At 46.9% G+C, this 20029-nt stretch overlaps 1 protein-coding gene across 1 annotated transcript in view; it reads right to left on the bottom strand.

Annotated features, from left to right (window-relative positions):
• PI4KA (phosphatidylinositol 4-kinase alpha) overlaps positions 1-20029 on the bottom strand; it is a 118556-nt gene that overhangs the window by 21802 nt on the left and 76725 nt on the right. The window contains exons 23-32 of the mRNA XM_082697647.1: positions 16921-17003; positions 11139-11209; positions 10927-11051; positions 9240-9321; positions 8915-8998; positions 7871-7960; positions 5320-5439; positions 3991-4083; positions 2632-2788; positions 2263-2390 (exon numbers count right to left, since the gene is read on the bottom strand). Of these exons, the coding sequence (XP_082553773.1) occupies positions 2263-2390; positions 2632-2788; positions 3991-4083; positions 5320-5439; positions 7871-7960; positions 8915-8998; positions 9240-9321; positions 10927-11051; positions 11139-11209; positions 16921-17003 (1033 nt within the window). The remainder of the gene's footprint in view (positions 1-2262; positions 2391-2631; positions 2789-3990; positions 4084-5319; positions 5440-7870; positions 7961-8914; positions 8999-9239; positions 9322-10926; positions 11052-11138; positions 11210-16920; positions 17004-20029) is intronic.

The raw sequence follows: 20029 nt of genomic DNA, 5'->3' as shown, positions 1-20029 counted from the left end.
AACATTTGAAACACTAAAGAAAAAAGAAATCAACAGAAACAGACGCACAGATGACCCTGATACTAGAACATATCAGATAAGGATTATAAAATAAATATTGTAAATATGACCAAATAGTTCTAGGTAAAGATGGAAAAACTCGATGAAGATACAGAGAATCTCAGCAGAGGTTAAAAAAAGAAAGTGAACTAAAGCAGAGAGAATTTACTCCAGCAGAGCTGAACTATAGGCAATGCTGAGGGAATTTCTTTGGGCTGAAGAGAACAACTGAATCTGAGTCCACAGAAACACCTGAGGAGTGTGAGAAATGGGAAATATCTGGATAAATGTGTAAGGCTTTTAAAAAAGTCCTTTTCTTAACTTCTTTGAAAGGCTTTTGACTTTAATTAATTCTTTAATTAATTAATCAATTAATTAATTTGACAGAGAGAGAGAGAGAGAGAGAGAACACAAGTAGGCAGAGAGGCAGGCAGAGGGGGAGGGGGAAGCAAGCTCCCCACTGATCAGAGAGCCTGATGCAGGGCTTGATCCCAGGACCCTGAGATCATGACCTGAGCCGAAGGTGGAAGTTCAACCCACTGAGCCACCCAGGCACTCCTTATTTTATCTTTTTAAAGACCCTGTTTATTCATTTGACAGAGACAGACACAGAGAGAGAAGGAACATAAGCAGGCAGAGTTAGAGAGGGAGACGCAGGCTTCCTGCTGAGCAGAGAGCCCGATGTGGGACTCAATCCCAGCACCCGGGGACCATGACCTGAGCCAAAGGCAGACGCTCAATAACTGAGTCACCCAGGTGCCCTTTAGTTTTATTTTTAAAGATTTTATTTATTTGAGAGAGAGAGAGAGAGAATGAGTGGGAGAGGGGAAGAGGGAGAGGGACAAACAGACTTCCCTCCAAGTGAGGAGCCAGAGGTGGAGGTTGATCCCCGAACTCCAAGATCAAGACCTGAGCGGAAGTCAGATGCTTTACTGACTCAGCCACCTAGGTGCCCTGGCTTTTGACTTTTAGAACAAAAATAACACTACTATAAGGCATATAACATACACAGCAGTAAAACAGATGATCCCCACAAGGGGGGGGTGGTATATGGGTGTATGTGACAACAATGGCAGATTGCTGTTGATGCAGAATCCTCTACCTGGCAACGACAACCACCACCACTACAACAACAGTTAGTATTTACTCACAGATCGCTTTATTCTGGGCACTGTTCCTGGCCCGTGAGGTGCATTAAGCCATTCAATCTCCACAATAAAACCTATGTCAAGGATGCCTGTGCTATTATCCTCATTATACAGATGAGGAGCATTGCCCAGAAGTCAGAGCCCCTAGAGGCTGCAGCAGGACTCACAGGCCCTTCTGCATGCTCCCTGATATGAGCAGAGCTGGCCAGGCTGAGAACCCAGTGCCTAACTTAGATCCACGGAGAAAGGGTCCAGGAGCCACTGGTAAACCCAGGGCCTCAGCTGACTCCTTCTTTTGAGAGGCAGCTGTCAGTGCTTATCCCTGAGCAGGTAATCTCCCAGAGACGCCAACTGACCAAAACATTTCCCCAAACTCTGAATGGTGTGCCCAATACAAACACTCTGCCGTTAGAACATCCCAGGCAAGTGTGAGGTATGATGATTATTGCCACCATCACCTGCCTGGAACATTCTAATTTCATCTTCGGGAATATTCCATTTTCCTCAGGGAATAAGAAAAAGAAAATACTCCCTTTGACCACTTAATTCATGTCATCTTAAGACATAGAAGAAAAAAATGCCAAATTCCCTGTTGCTATGAAAATTAACGAGATCTTTGAAAAACACAACAGTTCTTGGATATTCATCCAATCAATTGAAAGGGCATATATGATCTTGAGTCGGGACTTCCTCAAGAACTAACTTTAGAAATATGGTCACCAGGAAGACTGTCCCTCCCAAAGTGAGCAGGCCAAGAGAAATACCTTTGTGGACAACTACCACCGCTCCCAAACCTATCCCATGTGTTCTACTCAGAGAAATGGCTCCCTCTACTGAGCTTCTGAGAAACAACAATGTCTAGGAGCCACTAGGATCCTTTTAACATATATTCCCTGTCTTCTCTGAGATAGCCCAGTGGTCAAGCATTAATATCACAATCTTACAGATAAGGAGACTGAGGGCCCAGAGGATAAGGGGCTTGCCTGAGTTTCCAAGCTTGTCAGCTGAGCAGCCAGGTCAAGCTCTCTCTCTCACCAGCCCTACCCTCAGGAACTGAACACAGCCAGTGTCCTACCGGTACTTCCACTCCGTTCTTGCCAGCCAGCAGCCACTCCCAGCAGGCCAGGGCGGTCTCCATGCCATGCTCATTGAACATCCGGAGGGGACCCCAACACAGATGATGAAGGAGCTGTGGGTCACAATCTGCAAGCAAACACACACTGTTCAGAAAAAGCACTGAACATGGGCTGAACCCTTTGCCTGCCTCCGCAAGTCAATAAGACAGAGCACCAGGTGGGCCAATAATGGTCTTTTATTTACTTCCTCTACCCCCTGAGAGACACGAAAGAGATCTCTACTGGGGAAGCCCCAGCTCACTAAGGGAAACAAGGTAAACACTCATTTCCAAATGGGCCCAGAGCTCTGCAGTGGCTCTGTCCATTACCTTTGCTGCTGATGAGCATCGCCGTCAGCTTGAACATGGCCTGCGTGTAGTGCTGAGCATTACTGAGGTCTAATGCTGTATTCAGCTCCTGGACCATCATTTTGTTCAGGTCAGATATCTGGCCTGTGGCATCTGAGAACCGGATCATTCCATACACCTGCAAGAAGCACACTTGTCAAGAGAGTCACACGTAATCCATGCACATGGACAAGGCCTGACCAGAGCCTCATGGTCTTAAACTAGAGCTTGTGTGTGGAGAGAGTGACAGGATCATTTCAATGATGCTACCACTGCTCACACTTCGAGGGAATTTCTCTTTTAGCAATGTATGTTGGCATTCCCTTCATTCTAGATGGTCCTTGAAGGCAGAGACCCAGTCTTGTCAATTTTACATTTCAGCACTGAGTCCGGGGTCTGAACCACAGTAGCGCTGCATGATGTAGACTGATTAAATACAGTTCTTTCGGAGTCAATTAATGACTTAAATGAGAAAAATTTTAAAGTTGTACGTCATATCCCCCGCCTCCCCAACAAAAGCATGCTTCTCTCTTATCTACCAGACTTGACTATACAGAAAGGATCTGACTCCTTTCAAAATCAAACCTACTGCCAAAGACAGACTTTCTATCACCAGTGGGGTATTCAAAATAGGTGGAACAGGACCTCAGAGCAATTTCCAGCACTGGGAACATCGGCTCAGTGGCAGCCTAAGGTCAGCGGCAGCCTAGGGCCTCCAGCAAGAGGAAGAGTGTATACTAGAATGAGGAACTAGAAGGGGGGAGGGGAGACCTCACTCAGATGGGACTTGCAGGTATCTCTGAAATGGTGTGGATGAGCTTCTGTGTTTTATAGATTCAGAAATTGAGGCCCCAAGATGTGAAGCAACTTGCCAGGTTGGGCTGAAGTGCGGCCCTCACGGGGAGATGCGGTTCCCAACCCCACTCTGCCTCTGTGACTCTGGCAAGTTACTTTATTTCCAGAGACTCAGTTTCATTATCTGTAAAGCTGGAACAATGGTATATACACCTCACCAACTGCCCCAGATAGTGCATGGCACTCAGTGAATATTTGCTACCACTTAAAACAAACAAACAAACAAACAAAAATAGTCAAAGAAACAGAAAACGCTTCAGAATGGCCAGAATGTGCATATGTGCAATCACTGTTCTGCAGAGGGGGTGAGTAGCTGCCATAAATGGTCCAGACTGTGCTAGGGAGGCCCAGGGCCCACGCCTTCAAGTCTACCTAAAATGAGCGAGTTCCAGACCCCCGGGTGCATTTTCCATTGGGAGGGAGCTGACTGGCCTTGGAGCACGAGGACACCCCCATGGCCTGGGGACACAAGGGGAGGAGAAATACCTCGCCCGCATAGCGGTTGCGTAGATTCAGGGACGCCATGAAGTTGGAGTAATCTTTCTTCACACAGGCTGGGCGCTCTGTTAGCTGAGTTGCCTACAGACAAACACCAAGAATTACTTCAGGCCATTGCCACATGTTTTTCTCATGTTCACCATGGCTAAGCCTGAGTCCCATTAAGAAGTCAAGTCGGATCCAGGGGTTATTAAAAATATTCACTGCTGGCAAGCTAATAAAACAAAATATTTTAGAACAGCCTCCAGTCTGATACATCCCAGGGAAGAAAGACGATAAAAAAATCTCAGTATGGAAAATTTTCTCTGGAAGACAGCTTGTGATATAGCTTCAATATGCTGCCCTGATTGCTTTCATCCCCAGTGGTGAAAAGACCTTTGCAAAAGACATATCACCAGATCGTTGTGACAATCATTGTAACCTACAACGAAAATGTTGTGAAGTTAGTGCTCCTGGGCTGTCTCCTGTGGGTGTGTGCTGGTGTGTAAATGTGACTTGATGGTGAAGGGTGATGTTGAGAGCATGATGTCAGAGGGAGCAAAAGCCAGCAGGGGCTCAAAGACACCCAATAGCTGCTACCAGTCTATGGCAGGTCTAGCAGCAGAAGACAAAAGGGGCTCACTCTTGAGTACAAAGGAGGCCCGCAGAAAGGGAAAGAATTTGCAGACCACACCCTCCCATGTCCTCTGCTTCAGCTTCAGCCCCCCAGCCCACCTCCCCTGCCTCGGGGTTGTGAGGACTGCTCTCCCTGACCCTGGCTGGTCACTGATACCATGCTGTTGGGCTATCGCGCTGCCCATCATCACCAAAGACTACGAACATGCAGCGAGGATGACCCTTTTCACCTTTCCCTTTAGCGTCTTTTACTATAAACCAATACAACCTAGCCACTTCTTGACATATGGATGCTACGGGGAATCCTAAGCAGAACAAATGAAGCTAAAGATGTGTGTGCACAGGCATTCTAGTGCCTGCTGAAACAGAAAAATCCAGCAAATGCTTCCAATCAATGTGATATAAGATAATGCTGACTGTGTCTCCCAGAGCTCAGTTTTCTACCTTGTGGATACACAGAAATCCAAATCTGGTATCATTAATGAGTCAAGAAAACACAGTAAGGTTCTACTGCCCAGTTCTCTCTGAACGTGGGGATCGTACATGGGACTCGGATCTGCCTACTGCCAGCACGGCCTCGTGTGCAGCATGTGGGTGTCCAGGTGCTTTTGGAAAAAGCTCTACATCAACTTTGGCCTTTCCCTCACCCTGTGGCTCCTGGGGCTAAAGGAGACTCCTGCTCCCTGGGAGGCACACACTTACCCCGAGAGTGGTGTTCTGCTTGTTGTAGCCGGCAAAGTGAAGGATGCTTTCAGTGGCCATGGCCAGCCCTGTGTGCTGGGACAGTCCTGACACCCAGTTCTGATGCTTGTTCAGATATTCCTGAAGTCAGAAACAAAAATAGCCTCTTTTATTTTAAAGGTATGTGAGGTAGTAGAGCAAACCCTGGTTCCAATGTTGGGTCCAACCCCTTCTGCGGGAGCCTCAGTAAGTTAAAGTGCCCCCCAACTGGCTACTGCTCATGCATGAACAAGGCCGACTGCTCAGAGCAGCCAGCACACAAAGTAAATGTGAGAGGACCGCTTATTCTTTCAGCACATCCTTGCTGACCATCTGCCACCTGCCAGGTCCTGTGCACCCCAGAACACAGAGTGGCACAGTCCTGGTCGTGCTGTCAACATCTGGGCAGTTCTCCTGCCACAGCACTCTGCTGTGAAGGGGCTTGATCGGCAGAAGAAGGGCAGAGCAAGGGCCTGAGTCTCCTGCCAACCGTGGAGGGGGATGCCAGGGCAAAGGAACACGTGGCAGGGTTGGAGATGTGAGAAGGCCTTCTGCTCTCGGACTGTCTGGGGTCAGCACTGCAGGAACAGCAAATACAAGGAGCTAGACAGTAGGCGGCAAGCCTGGGCCAGAGATAGGCCAGGTCCAGAAAAACCTTGTCTGTCAGGTGAGGGAGATTAGGTCGGGCCACAGGACTCCCCTTGGGAAAGTGCGTGAGCACTAACTTACAAAACTGTGTCTGTGGTATTGGAGGGTTCACGGAGCCCCCGAAACCCAACCATGGACCCTACGGTGATGGGGAGAGGCTAATGAGCAGAGGTAGTGGGGAAGTGCACCGAGCAGATTTGCTAGTGAACTGGCCCACTGTGGTGGGCAGCACGGAGAATGACTCAGGACAGACAGGCTGCTGGCAGGAAGCCCAGGTGGGATGGGAACACCACGGCTGGGCAGTGAGGGCTGGATTGCAGGTGGGGTGGCGTTCAGATGGACTAGATGTGCAGGGGGAAGGGAAACAGGGCCTGGGGCAATACCAAGGGGAGGGCTGGTAGAAGCACCGAGACCAGTGCAAGCCTTTGCATTTTCCACTCCCCTCCCAGACCACACTTAAAAAAATACATAGCTCTCCCTATTGTAGGCTTTTTTGTTTAATGAACCTTTTTATTTTTTATTTTTATTTATTTATTTATTTAAAGATTTTTATTTATTTATTTGACAGAGAGAGATCACAAGTAGACAGAGGCAGGTAGAGAGAGAGAGGAAGGGAAGCAGGCTCCCCGCTGAGCAGAGAGCCCCATGTGGGACTCGATCCCAGGACCCCGAGATCATGACTCGAGTCAAAGGCAGTGGCTTAACCCACTGAGCGACCCAGGTGCCCCAATGAACCTTTTTAGAAATGAAAGGTGGCTTCCCCTCTTTAGACCTTAGCCTTGAGAACTGAAGCTCCTCTTCTCCATGTGAACAAACAAATGAACAAAAAAATTGGTTCCTAAATATGAACAGTTTGAGAAAGTACCCCAGCCTGAAGAGGCCCAATGTATCCACTAGACAGCAACTGTTATCAAGTTCCAGGCATGGCTGACTTACAAGGCATGAATTCTTACAAGGCTGCATTCTGCGCAGCTTAGCTGCTAAGTGCCTAATGGAGGGCTTATTTATTTATTTATTTTCCATTTCCCCAATTCCTCTAACCTCATTGTTCCAACACTTTGTGGAAGGAGGAGCTGTGTGGCAACGCTAAGTACCACTCATGGGCGCTAACAAAATGTTTTTTCAAACAGCCTCCGAGGCTCTTGGTGCTAGCTGCTCTGTCCTTCCTGGATTCCAGATCCAGAAACAGTTTGGAACTAGCTTTGTCCTGACAAGTGTTGCTGAGAGCAACTTCACACACCCCTCTCAATGCACCTTCTCTTTATTAAGCCAGATTTCCTCTAGCAGGATCTTTCTTATCTTTGATCCCTTTTGAGGTGACTTTTTCCTCTCATGGTATTTCATCTTGTGGTATTTCTGGTCCGTCTCTGCTTGACCAGAACAATGGCTCACCTTGTGGTCGTTTGTGTTTACAAGCCAGTGCTTTGGTCTGAAAAGGCTCACGTGCACCTCCACGTGCAGCCCGGATAGGGCTCTGCTGGGACAGCAGCCTCCTTCCAGCTCCAGAATCTGGCCAAGGTGCTGCTGCTGGACTGAGGCCTCCCCATGTACCATGTCGCCCATGCCCATCTTGCAAGCAGCCCCAAGTCCTGCCATAAACTTGGCAACTACCAGTGTGAGCGGTCAGGTTCCTGAGGCCCGCCTGCCCAGGGATCCCACTACACCTGCCTCCCTCACCTATGACTTGTACCCTTAACCCCCCAAGGTGTTCCCGCCAAAGAGCAGCCTCTGAGGCTTCCGTTATTCTCAGGCACTAGACTGATGTTTTTGGTCTGTTTATTCCCACTTGTGTTGTCTTATTTCAAGTTTGCTACCTCTGTGAAAGCTCTCTGGATCACTTGAAAGAGCATAACAAAGTTGCTTTTCGGTGATTTCAAGAGAGTACCTGTAAGTGGGACTTGGTGACTGTGGGTGCCCACTTCATTGCCTCCTGTAGGATCATTCCACAGCGCGCAGCGAAGTCCTTCACGATGCTCTGGAAGAGAGTGTGATCAAGCCGAGGTCAGTGTATGCGGGGCATCAGAGGATGCCAGCTGCAGACTGTAGTTAGCTACTGCTGGGGGCTGAAGTGCATCCCCTGAAACCCATGTGTTGAAGCTCTAGCCCCCAGAAACTCAGAATGTGACAGTACTTGGAGATGGAGCCTTTAAAGAGATGACTAAGGTAAAATCATATGGTGGGTCCTAATTCCATCTGACTGGTGTCCTCCAAAGAGGAGGAGATTAGGACTCAGGCACAGAGGGAAGATGTGAGGACACGAGAACAGGAAAGATATCTAAAAGCCAAGGTAAGAGGCTTCTGAAGAGATTAACCCTGCCAACACCTTGATCTCAGACTTCCAGCCCCCAGAACTGTGAAAAAATAAATTTATGTTGTCTAAGCCTCTCAGTCTGTGGCATTTAATCATGGCAACCCTAAAAAATGATTACAGTGACCATGTTCCAACCCTAGTCTCTGTGTATAGGACACAGTCTGTAATCCTGGCATAAGACAGATCCTCACACGTCCACTGGGGGCGCCTTATCACCATACAGGGTTCTCCCTGCTGGCAGCTGGTCTGGCTGGAGGCCCCAAGGCTGGGACATGACCTGGCCCAGGTGTGAGTGAGCTTCAACCTGCCACAGTGGGGGTTCCGAGTCAGACCACATGGCACGTCCTCCTTACCCGGAGCCACTCACTCCATCTACTTCCCACAGTGCCGCACAAAGCCAAAGTCATGTTACTCAACTACCACAATGACAGTCTGCACACCCCACAGCAGTGAAGTTTGTCTAACAGTCATGCTCGCTCATGCAGCTTGGAGGCACTATAAACTGACAGGCAGCTGAACAAAGGAAGGGTTTAGAGTCCCATGTGTGTAATGCGCCAGCCCTGATACTCGAGAGTGCAATGAGAATGTCCCTTAACAAGGGGACAGCTGCCAGCCTACCTCCCGGGCTTCACAGGTATCAGGAACAGTGATCCGATAGGGGGCATCAGGGATGTCGTAGTAAGGCTGGTCCTTGTGAATGTCCTGAAAACACAACAAGGTTCCTTCTTCCAAACCGCCTTCCCTGGGCTGCCTCTGCTGAGCTGGGCCTCCAGGTCATACTGGGCAGCAAACTGCTCCCTTCCCCACACTTGTCTGGTCTGTGACAGACGTCCAAACTTGCTGCAGCTCACTGGGAAAGGCCAGGGTGGGATCTGGAGTCCCCACCCCCAATGTGGCTACCTGCAGCATAAATGAGGCTTAGGCTGAAGGCAGGGACACTCACAGCACTCAGCGACAGCGACAGGGTCTGGAGGATGTCCAGCATGGTTTTCAGCACCGTCCCGCTCCAGAGCAAGTGGGGAAACCTACACCAAGAGCCATGTCTCGGTCAGGGGCCAAATCTTTAAGGAATCTCAGCTCCTTAAAGTGCTGCCTTGAGGGGCAGGTGGGGTGAGGTGGGAGCCCCACCTCCTGCTGCCCAGCAGAGGATCAGAGGCCTCCCAGGCAGATCACTCAGTCAGAAACATCCCCAGACTCTTGCCAGTCCCACACTTCAGGGCCCAAGCGTGACCCCATGTGACCTGGTGTCAAGCAGATACTGATCGTCTTGGTTATACACTGGTCGAGCCATGCTCCCTCACTCCCCAAAGTGTCCCTCCTTGTTTCTGACCAAGCCTCAGTAATATTTTCACAAGATGGCACAAATAGAAAATGGTAGTATTTGTAGGACACCCTGGGGCAAAGAGAAGAAGCTGCTCCTAAATGTGGGAGTCAGGGTTGAGGGGAGCCAACTCTGCACAGCTCTGACTCATTGTGGCCCATTGCTTAGAAGGTCCAGCTCAGACACATGTCCTATGTGACACATGCACTCAGACACATGCACTTGCTTTCTGGCCCCGCCTGGACCAGACACACAGCACCTGCATCAGGCTCCAGAACTCATGGACCCTTGTAGGGATGTGTGGGCAAGCCCAGCATGGCTGCTTGCTGCCTCCCACCTTTATCCTGCAGACAGGCTGGCCCAGCCCACCTTTGAGGGTTCTCATCCATGTGGGGCCATGTCCCATGAGTCTGCTTTGGCTCCCAGCACAGAGAGCCTGGAATAGAAAAGGATCTGTGTGGGCTCTCCTTCCTCTCTGATGAGCCTGGAAGACACTGATTCAACCAAGGTCCTCTGGCTAGGCTCTGGGGTGGGAGACGCCACCTACAATGACTCTGAGCTTCCCAGAGTCAGCCCAGGGAGGCCCTGCAGCAGGGGAGGGTGGGATGCAGAGACACAGGCAGAAGGTGATACCCCTGGTCATGAGATACATTGTGAACCTGTGTGGCTCAGCTGTTAAGTGTCTGCCTTTGACTCAGGTCATGATCCTGGGGTCCTGGGATGGAGCCCCACATTAGCCTCCCTGCTTGGTGGGAAGCCTGCTTCTCCCTCTTCTATTCCCCCTGCTTGTGTTCCCTCTCGCAGTCTCTCTGTCAAGTAAATGAATAAAATCTTAAAACAAAACAAAACATAAAAACATCAATAGTTCAGAATGAGTGGAGGTTTCAGGACTAAACTTCAGACCTTGTAGCAAATTCCATGACATTCTGAGGGAGGTTGCATTGCCATTAGAGAGTTTAAATTCTGACTCCAATTTTTCTACACCGATAGTGGAAGAATGGTTCTTTTTTTTTTTTTTTAAAGATTTTATTTATTTTATTTGACAGAGAGAGAGATCACAAGTAGGCAGAGAGGCAGACAGAGACAGAGAGGAAGCAGGCTCCCTGCTGAGTAGAGAGCCCTATGCGTGGCTTGATCCCAGGACACTGAGATCATGACCTGAGCCGAAGGCAGCAGCTTAATCCACTGAGCCATCCAGGCGCCCCTGGAAGAATGGTTCTTACCCACGTTCCAAATCAAGAGGTGTGTACACACACACACACACACACACACACACACACACACAGCATTAGAAGGAAAATGAGCTTACTTATCCACCAGACCAGACAAATACTTGTCCGCCACCCTCCGTATCCTCTTGTGAATGTGGTTGAAGTTCACCAACAAAAACTGCGCGTGTCGCTCGAGCTCCTCTTCATTCTCCTTGGTCTTAGCCTAGAGATCCCAAAGACACAGGTACAACAGGTGCCCTCCACGTGCCTCAGGCAGACACCGATTCACACTCCAACAAGGCTTACTTACTTTATCTGCCATCATGTTCAGGAAGGCATCAAATACTTTGTCTGCGACAGCGATCACACACTGCATCATGCCTGAAATAAGGAGGTTTCCACAGGTCAGGAGCGGCAAGGGAAAGGGAATAATCCCAGCCATTTTCAAATATTTTGTTTGGAAAAGATGTTGAACTAATAGAGGAGTGGCAGAGAGAGCAAAGAGTTGCCACATAAGCATCTAGCCTCTCCTGATTTTAGCAGCTCTTTTGTCAAAACTAAGAAGCTGACAATGATACCATACTCTTACCTAAGTTTTAGGCTTTATTTGGATTTCCCCTTTTCCCCTCTAATGTCCCTTTTCTGTCCCATGATCCAAAGAGGTTGCCACATGGCACTGCCAATCAGATCTCCTTAGTCTCCCACAATCTGTGTTGATTCCTGAGTCTGTTCTTGCCTTTCATGACCTTGACACTTCTGAAGAGCATAGGCATTATGCAGGATGTCCCTCAACTTAGGTGTGCCTGATACTTGCTCATGATTAGACTAAGGTTACAGGATGTTAAGGTAATCCCACAGATGTGAAGTGGCCTTCTTGCCATATGGTGGGGTGGGGGTGTGTGAAATCAGTATCTCCCACTGCTGGTGAGGCTGACCTTGATTGCTCAGATACAGTGGTGTATGTTAGGTTTCCCACTGTGCAGTTACTATTTCTCCCTTTCCATGCTCTACTCTTCAGAAGGGAGTCACTGTATCCAGCCCACACTCGGGGAGGGGAATTAAGCAGCAGCTCCTGAAGGGGCACGTGGGTATAAGTCAAAAACACCACAGTCACTGGGAAATGCTCTGGGGAAGATACTTTGACGTAATGCAGACATGTCATTTCTCTTTAAGGTTTTGCCCCGTGGCTTTCGCACCTGTCACTGGGCTCTGCCTGCAGCAGGTACTCTGGTCTCACTGGGATTTTCTGTTTTCTTCACTCTTCCTAGTTTTAGTAATTGGAATTTTTTATGGAAAGTCAGTCCCTTCTTCCCCATATCATTTGTTCAATCATCTAATCACTATGGACTCATGGATATTTATTCCTTTCACTGGGTAATAATCTGATACTGTCATTATTTTGTTGCTCAAATTGTTCCAGGGTTGGTCATTAGGAGCTCTTTCAGGCAGGCTCCTGTGTCCTTGTGACATGCTCACAGGCCTTTCCTTTCATTTTCTTCTTCTTCTTCTTCCTCTCCTTTTTCTTTTTTTTCCCTTCACAAGACCTTCCTTTCTGGCACTGTGCGCTGTCCTAGGTGCATCTTGTATTTTCCCTGCAGCCTTAGCTCCCTTTACTGCAGGATGGTGTTTAGAAACCAGGATCCGAGCACGGGGTGCGGTTGTGGCTCCCAGGGTGCAAAGCAGATTTTAAAAAGCAACAGTGGCTCAGTGGGTTAAGCCTCTGCCTTTGGCTCAGGTCATGTCTCAGGGTCCTGGGATCAAGTCCCGAATCTGGCTCTCTGCTCAGCAGGGAGCCAGCTTCCCCGTCTCTCTCTGCCTGCCTCTCTGCCTACATGTGATCTCTGTGTGTCAAATAAATAAAATCTTAAAAAAAAAAAAAAAAAAGCAACAGTGGGGCACAAACATCATTTGTTGATGTCACTAAATGCCGTTGGCCCTGCAGTGCTGGCCCATTTATGCAGGGTCTTTGGGGTGGCTAAATGACAGGGCTGCAAGGGCAGCAGGGCAGGGACAGCAGGCAGGCACTGCACCTCAGTGCTCCAGGCCCAGCCAGAGGCTGAAACATAAAGAGGTATCACGTATGTGTTTATCATCAGGAAAAACAGGCCCCTGAAACTCTGAGACCTGGAAAGTGATTAATGTGACCTGGACAGATGCTCCAGCAGGGAGAGGCTGATCTCTAAGAAGCTGGGTTCAGTGGAAGAAATTTGTTTTGGGGGTGTGTTCAGTGTAATATCTTCTCATGTAGCTCTTAGGAAACTGAAAGTGTAAGTTCCTAATGAAAAACTGTCAGATAGTGGTAAGACGCCAATGATGATCACGCAGTAGTCTCTATGGAGATTTTTACTTAAAAACAGCCACTTTCTTTTTTGTGCTCAAAGTTAGCTTGGGATTACCTTGGTCTTAGTCTATCCTGACTGACTGTAGCTGGCAGGCTACGCAGAAACACACGGGGGCTTGGCTCACACCACACAGTGGAAGTCCCAGCCATCCCCTTTGGGGGCTGCTAAATGCTTCTTATAACCTCTCTCCTGCTTGGTTCTGAAAATTCAATAACCAATCTCCAAAGACATCTCCTTCCCACCTCCCACGTTTTAGGAGAGAAAAGGAAGAGGAAAGTACACTCAGTAGGTACACATTTATCAGCTTATCCCTCAGTACCATATTTAGGACAAAAATAACCCATTCGGAAATTAGGTGGAAGAGTACAATGTACTGTGAATATTAAGTCTTGGTAAAGTGGACATCAGGCCCCATGGCAATTTAATTTCCTCTTTTTAAAAATTTATTTTTATTTAAATTCAATTGTATTAACCTATAGTGTATTATTAATCTCCGAGGCAGAATTTAGTGATTGATCAGTTGCACATAGCACCCACTGCCCATTATATCAAGTGCCCTCTTAATGCCCATCACACCCAGTTACCCCATCCCCTACCCACCTCCCCTCCAGTAATCCTGTTTGTTTCCTAGAGTTTCATTGTCTCTTACGGTTTGCCTTTCTCTCTGTGATTTCCCCGTCCCTCTGTTTTTATCTTATTTTACTTTACCTTCCCTTCCCCTATGTTCATTTGTTTTATTTCTTAAATTCCACATGAGTAAAATCATATGGCATTTGTCTTTCTTTGACTTATTTCGCTCAGCATAATACCCTCTAGTTCCATCCCTGTCACTGCAAATGGTAAGATTTCATTCTTTCTGATGGCTGAGTAACATTCCATTTCCATTTCCAATTCCATTTCCAAGATTCCATGTATATACACCACATCTTTTTTATTCATTCATCTGTCAATGGATATCTGAGCTCTTTCTATATTTTGGCTATTGTGGACATTGTTATATAAACATTGGGGGGCACGTGCCCCTTAGAATCACTATGTCTGTATCCTTTGGATAAATGCCTAGTAGTGCAATTGCTGGATCGTAGGGTAGCTCTACTTTTAACTTTGTGAGGAACCTCCATACTGTTTTCCACAATTTAATTTCCTCTTACAACACAGCGACAGAGAAACAGAGCTCAGAAGAGAATTATAATTTAGCTTTAGAAAGGTAACTGATTCTGTCTATAGATATTCTCATTAGGAGACTGGCAAAATGTGGCACGTTCTTAGGCCCCTAGGGGTTGGCAGTCTCAATTTCTTTTTGTTGCTTACCCTCCCTCCTTGAATCAGAGAAACTCAGACTGACCCAACTGTCTAGCACAAAATAGCTGTTAAATAGACAATGGGTGGACAGACGAGGAGAGCAAATCAATGAACAGCTCAGCCCGTGGTTTACAGTGTCTTTACTATAGCCCCAAGTGCAAGGATCCCAGCACTGCCAGCAGGGGGAGCTCATTGGTGGGGCATGTGTGTGGGACCCTCCGAGTGTGGGACTCCTCTCCTGTATCCTGCACCAGTGAAAGAGGTCTCCTAGCATACAAACTGCCTCCACATAACTCCACCCTAGCCTCTAAAGGGCTCCTCCTAGTCCAGTCCTTCCCAGCACTGCCAGCAGGGGGAGCCTGCAAACCCCTCAAAGGGTCTTTCTCTGCCAAACCCCCAAAATATGTTTACCCACTCAATTTCCCAACTGTCGAGCAATAGCAGGAAGGGCCCTTTAAAGGACTTATTGGACAAAGGTCTTACATGACACAGTACCTCGGAATCCCCGGGGTGATTTTAGAAAAGATTCTTGAAGGACTGATTTTTCAATAATAGAAAAAACAGCACCAGAATTATCTGGGGATTAATTCTCCACTGGCAAGAACAAATTGATAGATTCTTCCCTGTGCCAATGACTTCTAAACATGGGAAGGACTCCTCACTACTAATTGTACTTAATTAATAATAAATTTATTGATTTTAAGAATTCTCCATTAGCATTTCTCGAAATATTTACCCACACAATTAATCAAGACTCAAAGATCTACTGTACTCAGTTCCCTCAAATATTTAAGCACAATTACAAAACTGATCAAATTTTTCTAAGCATTTTTTTTTAAAGATTTTATTTATTTATTTGACAGAGAGAGATCACAAGTAGGCAGAGAGGCAGGCAGAGAGAGAGGAGGAAGCAGGCTCCCTGCTGAGCAGAAAGCCTGATGCGGGACTGGATCGCGGGACCCCCAGATCGTGACCTGAGCCGAAGGCAGCGGCCTAACCCACTGAGCCACCCAGGCGCCCCATAAGCATTTAATTAAAACCTGTGTTTAATATTTCAAAGTCTCTTAAATTTTTAAACACTTTAAAAATCAACACATAGACCAACAGAAGGATGCTTAAAACCCATCAGCAACCTTATACTAAAACTGGTCAGTAACTATATTATGTGCTTAATTTTTTTTCTTTACAGTCTCAATTTTAATAACTCTTCTCATTTTTATTGCCATTCTTATCTTAGATTTGCCTCACTAGCATTTCAGTAACTCTAATATTTTTATACCACCGGAGAATTTCATTTATTTGTTTTCCTAGGAGTCTGGTGCTTTTAGGACTGGCTGCATCTGAGACTCTCTGCACACTCAGGATTTGAGGACATTTGCATCATTGGACTTGTAAGTCTTTGCATTTCATATAGATTTCCTTATTCTGAACCCCCCCCCCCAGAAATGATGCAGTTGTTTGGACTGTGGATCACTGGTGTACAGGTCCTGATAGTCTGGCCTAGAACTATGGACCAGAACTATGGAAGTGTCCATAGTCCTGAGTGGGGTCTCCTTAGGGCTGGCAGGACTAGTGAAGCATGGAGCCCCACACAGAAGGTCTGAATCTGCTCCCCTAGCAAACTCTCTAACAGCTACTTTCAGCTAACAGAGTACCTTTAACTGGCTACTTTGTGGGACACCTCTGACCTGTCACCTGCTGGGCACCCTTTCTACCTGGTCACTCTTGGAGGCCAGGCATGACTTTATTGCTGGTGCTAGGCCTCTTCCTGGACTGTGTGGCTCTTTCCTCTTGTTCACTCTTTCCTGATTGTACAAGAGAAATAACTACTTGTCTCTATTTCACAAACACTGAGTGGAAAAAACAAACATTTTATACATATAAACACATATATCCAATATATTCTGTATTAATGTTATACAGTAATTATATTATATATTATATCTGTTGCTTTGCTAAAATATGTAGATTATATATATCTTAGTGTATTTGGATATACACCATTATCCTATTTATTTGTCCTTCTTTAAGCACAGTAATAAAAATATTATTCATGTTCAAACTGTGATACTCTGTCCATTGAGAGTCCTTTGAAATTGGTTCTTTGTCCTCCTAGCCTGCTCTGGACATTTAAAAAGCATAAAAAGTCAAAAGATGCTCTAGGTCCATCAACGACTATGCGAGGAGCCCAGGATCCTTTTCACATGGGATAGTATTAGAGACTGAAATTTGGGGGTTGGAGCGTACAAGTACTGAGGGTAGACAAGAGTGATGCTCCTTAAGGCTGTATCGTTATAAGGTTATAACCTTATAACCTTAAATATTTCCAATGTAGCATGTAACTTCATACAACTATTTTCTTCATGTAGACAGAAAACTGGGAGTAGTATTCCTTATTAGACTATTAAAGCTCATCTCCTGATCAGAGTACCACAACAAGGAACTTACCAGACTTGTCCTTCTGAATAGCTTTATCTTCAAAGTAGCAGAACATTACCTGGAAGCGGTCAGGATCTGTTGAGCGCAGTACCCTAGCAAAGAGAACAGTTTGGAATAAATTTTGAGAAATCCAGCCCCTCCCTGTCACAGATGTGGTGCTGCCCAGAACTGGTGAGGCTGCGAAGAACCAATAACCCACGCCACTTCGAGGGTCATGTGCTCACGCTGACTTTCTGGAGGGAATTACCCACCCTCTCTCATAACGTTCCCACATCGTTCCAACCAGCAACCCACCACTAGTGATAGATCTTAAGGGTTATGTCCATAAGGATTAAGAGTGCTGGCTAAATGTTCATCGAGAGACTAGCTGGCTATACCAAAGTACACCCATTTAATGGCACATCACGTAGCCACCAAAACGAGAGATGACTCCATATGCACCGCTACAGAAAAACACCCAAGATGCACCGTTCCATGAGACAGCAAGATGCGGGGTAAACAGGGACAGCACGATGTCAGTGACAGATTTCCGGAAGGCCTCCATGTGCCTTCGATGTGTAGGATATGTATGTCTGCATTTATAGACAATTTCTAGAGAACTTCTAAAAGGGAAAGTAAAACTATCAAGAGTGGGGATCTCTGGATTCAGAGCCAGGAAAGTGAGATTTGTATTTTTCATCTTGAGCATCTTCTGCACCATCCCAATGTTTTCCTTCTCTTTTTTATGTGCCATTTTCACTTTTATAGTAGCTGTTTGGGACTACTTAGTTGAGGAGCTCCACTAAGATAGCACGGCCCGTGTGTACACAGGCAAGTGCTTGGTGGAGTGCATCTGTGGGCTTCTGCACCGACCTTCGGTGAGTCAAACCTTAGTAGGACAGGCCGGCTGGCATTAAGCACATGTGTTCCTGAGTGCTCAGGTTCAGAGCTTTTTTTTTTTTTTTTTTTTTTTAAAGATTTTATTTATTTGACAGAGAGAGATCACAAGTAGGCAGAGAGGCAGGCAGAGAGAGAGAGGAGGAAGCAGGCTCCCTGCTGAGCAGAGAGCCTGATGCGGGACTCGATCCCAGCACCCTGAGATCATGACCTGAGCTGAAGGGAGCAGCTTAACCCACTGAGCCACCCAGGCGCCCCTAGGTTCAGAGCTTTTATATGATTTCTTGTATTGCCAACTTTGCTGTTTATTTATTTATTTATTTTAGCGAGAGAGATTGAGAGAGAAAGTGCACATGTGGGGGGGGATCAGGGCAGAGGGAGAGGGAGAAAGCATACAAAGCAGACTTCTGCTGAGCACGGAACCTAAGCTGGGCCTCGATCTCACCCCAAGCTGGGCCTCGATCTCACCCCAAGCCAAAACTGAAGTTGAGTACTCAGTTGACTATGCCACTACAAGCCCCCACTTTGCTGTTTTAAAGCTCTTGTAATAACCAGTGGCTGGGACCCGAAGCCAGCCTCCTGAATAAAGGCTTCAGGGCTGCTTCTCCATGCTGACAATGCTCTCAGAGGCCTGGCAGGCAACCTGGGATGGGAGTTGGGCTCTTGAGAGCTTCCTGGGGGCTGTTCCCTGATGGTCTTGCTCTACCAGCCCACTCCACAGTGTGTCCTGAGATCCTGAGAACTCCATTCGTGGGCACCCTTATGGGGAAGCAGGAGACAGCCCTGCCTGTGGGCACATGAGGCTGAGAGGGTCCGGGGACATCTCTTGTAGCCATTCAACCTTGGAGCAAACCAGGTTTTTGGTCTGTGTTGGCTTGCTTGTTTTGCCTTGGTTGGTTACTCTTTCAAAATATATTCCTTATAGAAAGGACAAGAGGGAACTATACTAACACACATAGGGAATGGTGGTGGGATCAGTGGTTTTTCCTCTCTACTTATTTCTAAGTTAATGTGTAATGTTCTTATATTACTTTTTTTTTGGTTCTTATATTACTTTTGTAAAAAAATGAAAAAGCATTTTTTTCAAATTATAATGAAAAGCATTTGCAGTTTCATTTCATGGCTCTGTGGTACTCTGGGGGAGAATGGGTCACTAGTTTTCAAATTCTGCTCTGTTGTGGCACCCTCAGGCTACCAAGAGGCAGGGAGGAAGGGACAGGGCAGGAAGGTGGGTGTTCACCCCCACTCACCCAAAACAGACTTAATCTATTTTATACGTTGAGCTTCTGAGCAAGAGTTCTTTTATCAGAGGGTTTCATGGCACCAAATAAAAATTAAAATGGTGGCACTGGGGCACCTGGGTGGCTCAGTGGGTTGGGGCCTCTGCCTTCGGCTCAGGTCATGATCCCAGGGTCCTGGGATGGAGCCCCGCATCAGGCTCTCTGCTCAGCAGGGAGCCTGCTTCCTCCTCCCTCTCTGCTTCTCTGCCTACTTGTTGTGATCTCTGTCTGTCAAATAAATAAATAAAATCTTTTAAAAAAATGGTGGCATTCACCAAATATTCCCCTGTTATGAACTAACACTTTCTTTTTCAAACCACTGGTAAACTTTTTCTATAACTTATTGCACCTATCCTATGATTCAACAAATGGGCGACATGTAACCTGATCTTTTCTGATGACAGGGACGTATCATTCTGTAGCCAGTGTATTCAGCTGCAGCCCGAGGGGCCTTACCACGGTGGAGCTGGAGCATTCACATAGGCAGCAGTGTTCTGAACACCCTAGCTGCTTCTTCCAGCCATCATTTAGGAGAGGCAGCATGGCACAGTGCTTAACAGACTACTTGGATCTCAGTCCTAGTCATGGATTATTATCTTAGGTAATTAACTAAATGGCTCAGTGTCTCAGTTTCCTCACCTGTAAAATGGTATGTAACACTGCCTTGGTAGGTATGTAATCTACCAACACATTGTTGGACAATGTGTCAATACATGTAACTTAGCACAGTGCCGGTGTGGCATAAGCACTCAATCCATGTTAATACTGGTATTGTCACGATGCAATTATTAGAGCTGTTAGGTCTGCTGTGATTACACATGCATCCTGAGCGCCAGGCACCTGTGGGACTGTTTTGGGACAGGCCCCTTCCCACTTCCCATTTGCTGTTTGTACTCAGCTGTGGTCCTACAAACCAGTGCAATGAAGGTCTTCGAACATGCTCAGGGAGGGCCAGTTCCTAA

This window comes from Mustela nivalis (genome assembly GCF_964662115.1).
Source record: "Mustela nivalis genome assembly, chromosome: 14".
Classification (NCBI taxonomy): Eukaryota; Metazoa; Chordata; class Mammalia; order Carnivora; family Mustelidae; genus Mustela; species Mustela nivalis.
Note: the sequence above shows the minus strand (reverse complement) of the source record. Positions and strands in the feature narration are given on the sequence as shown.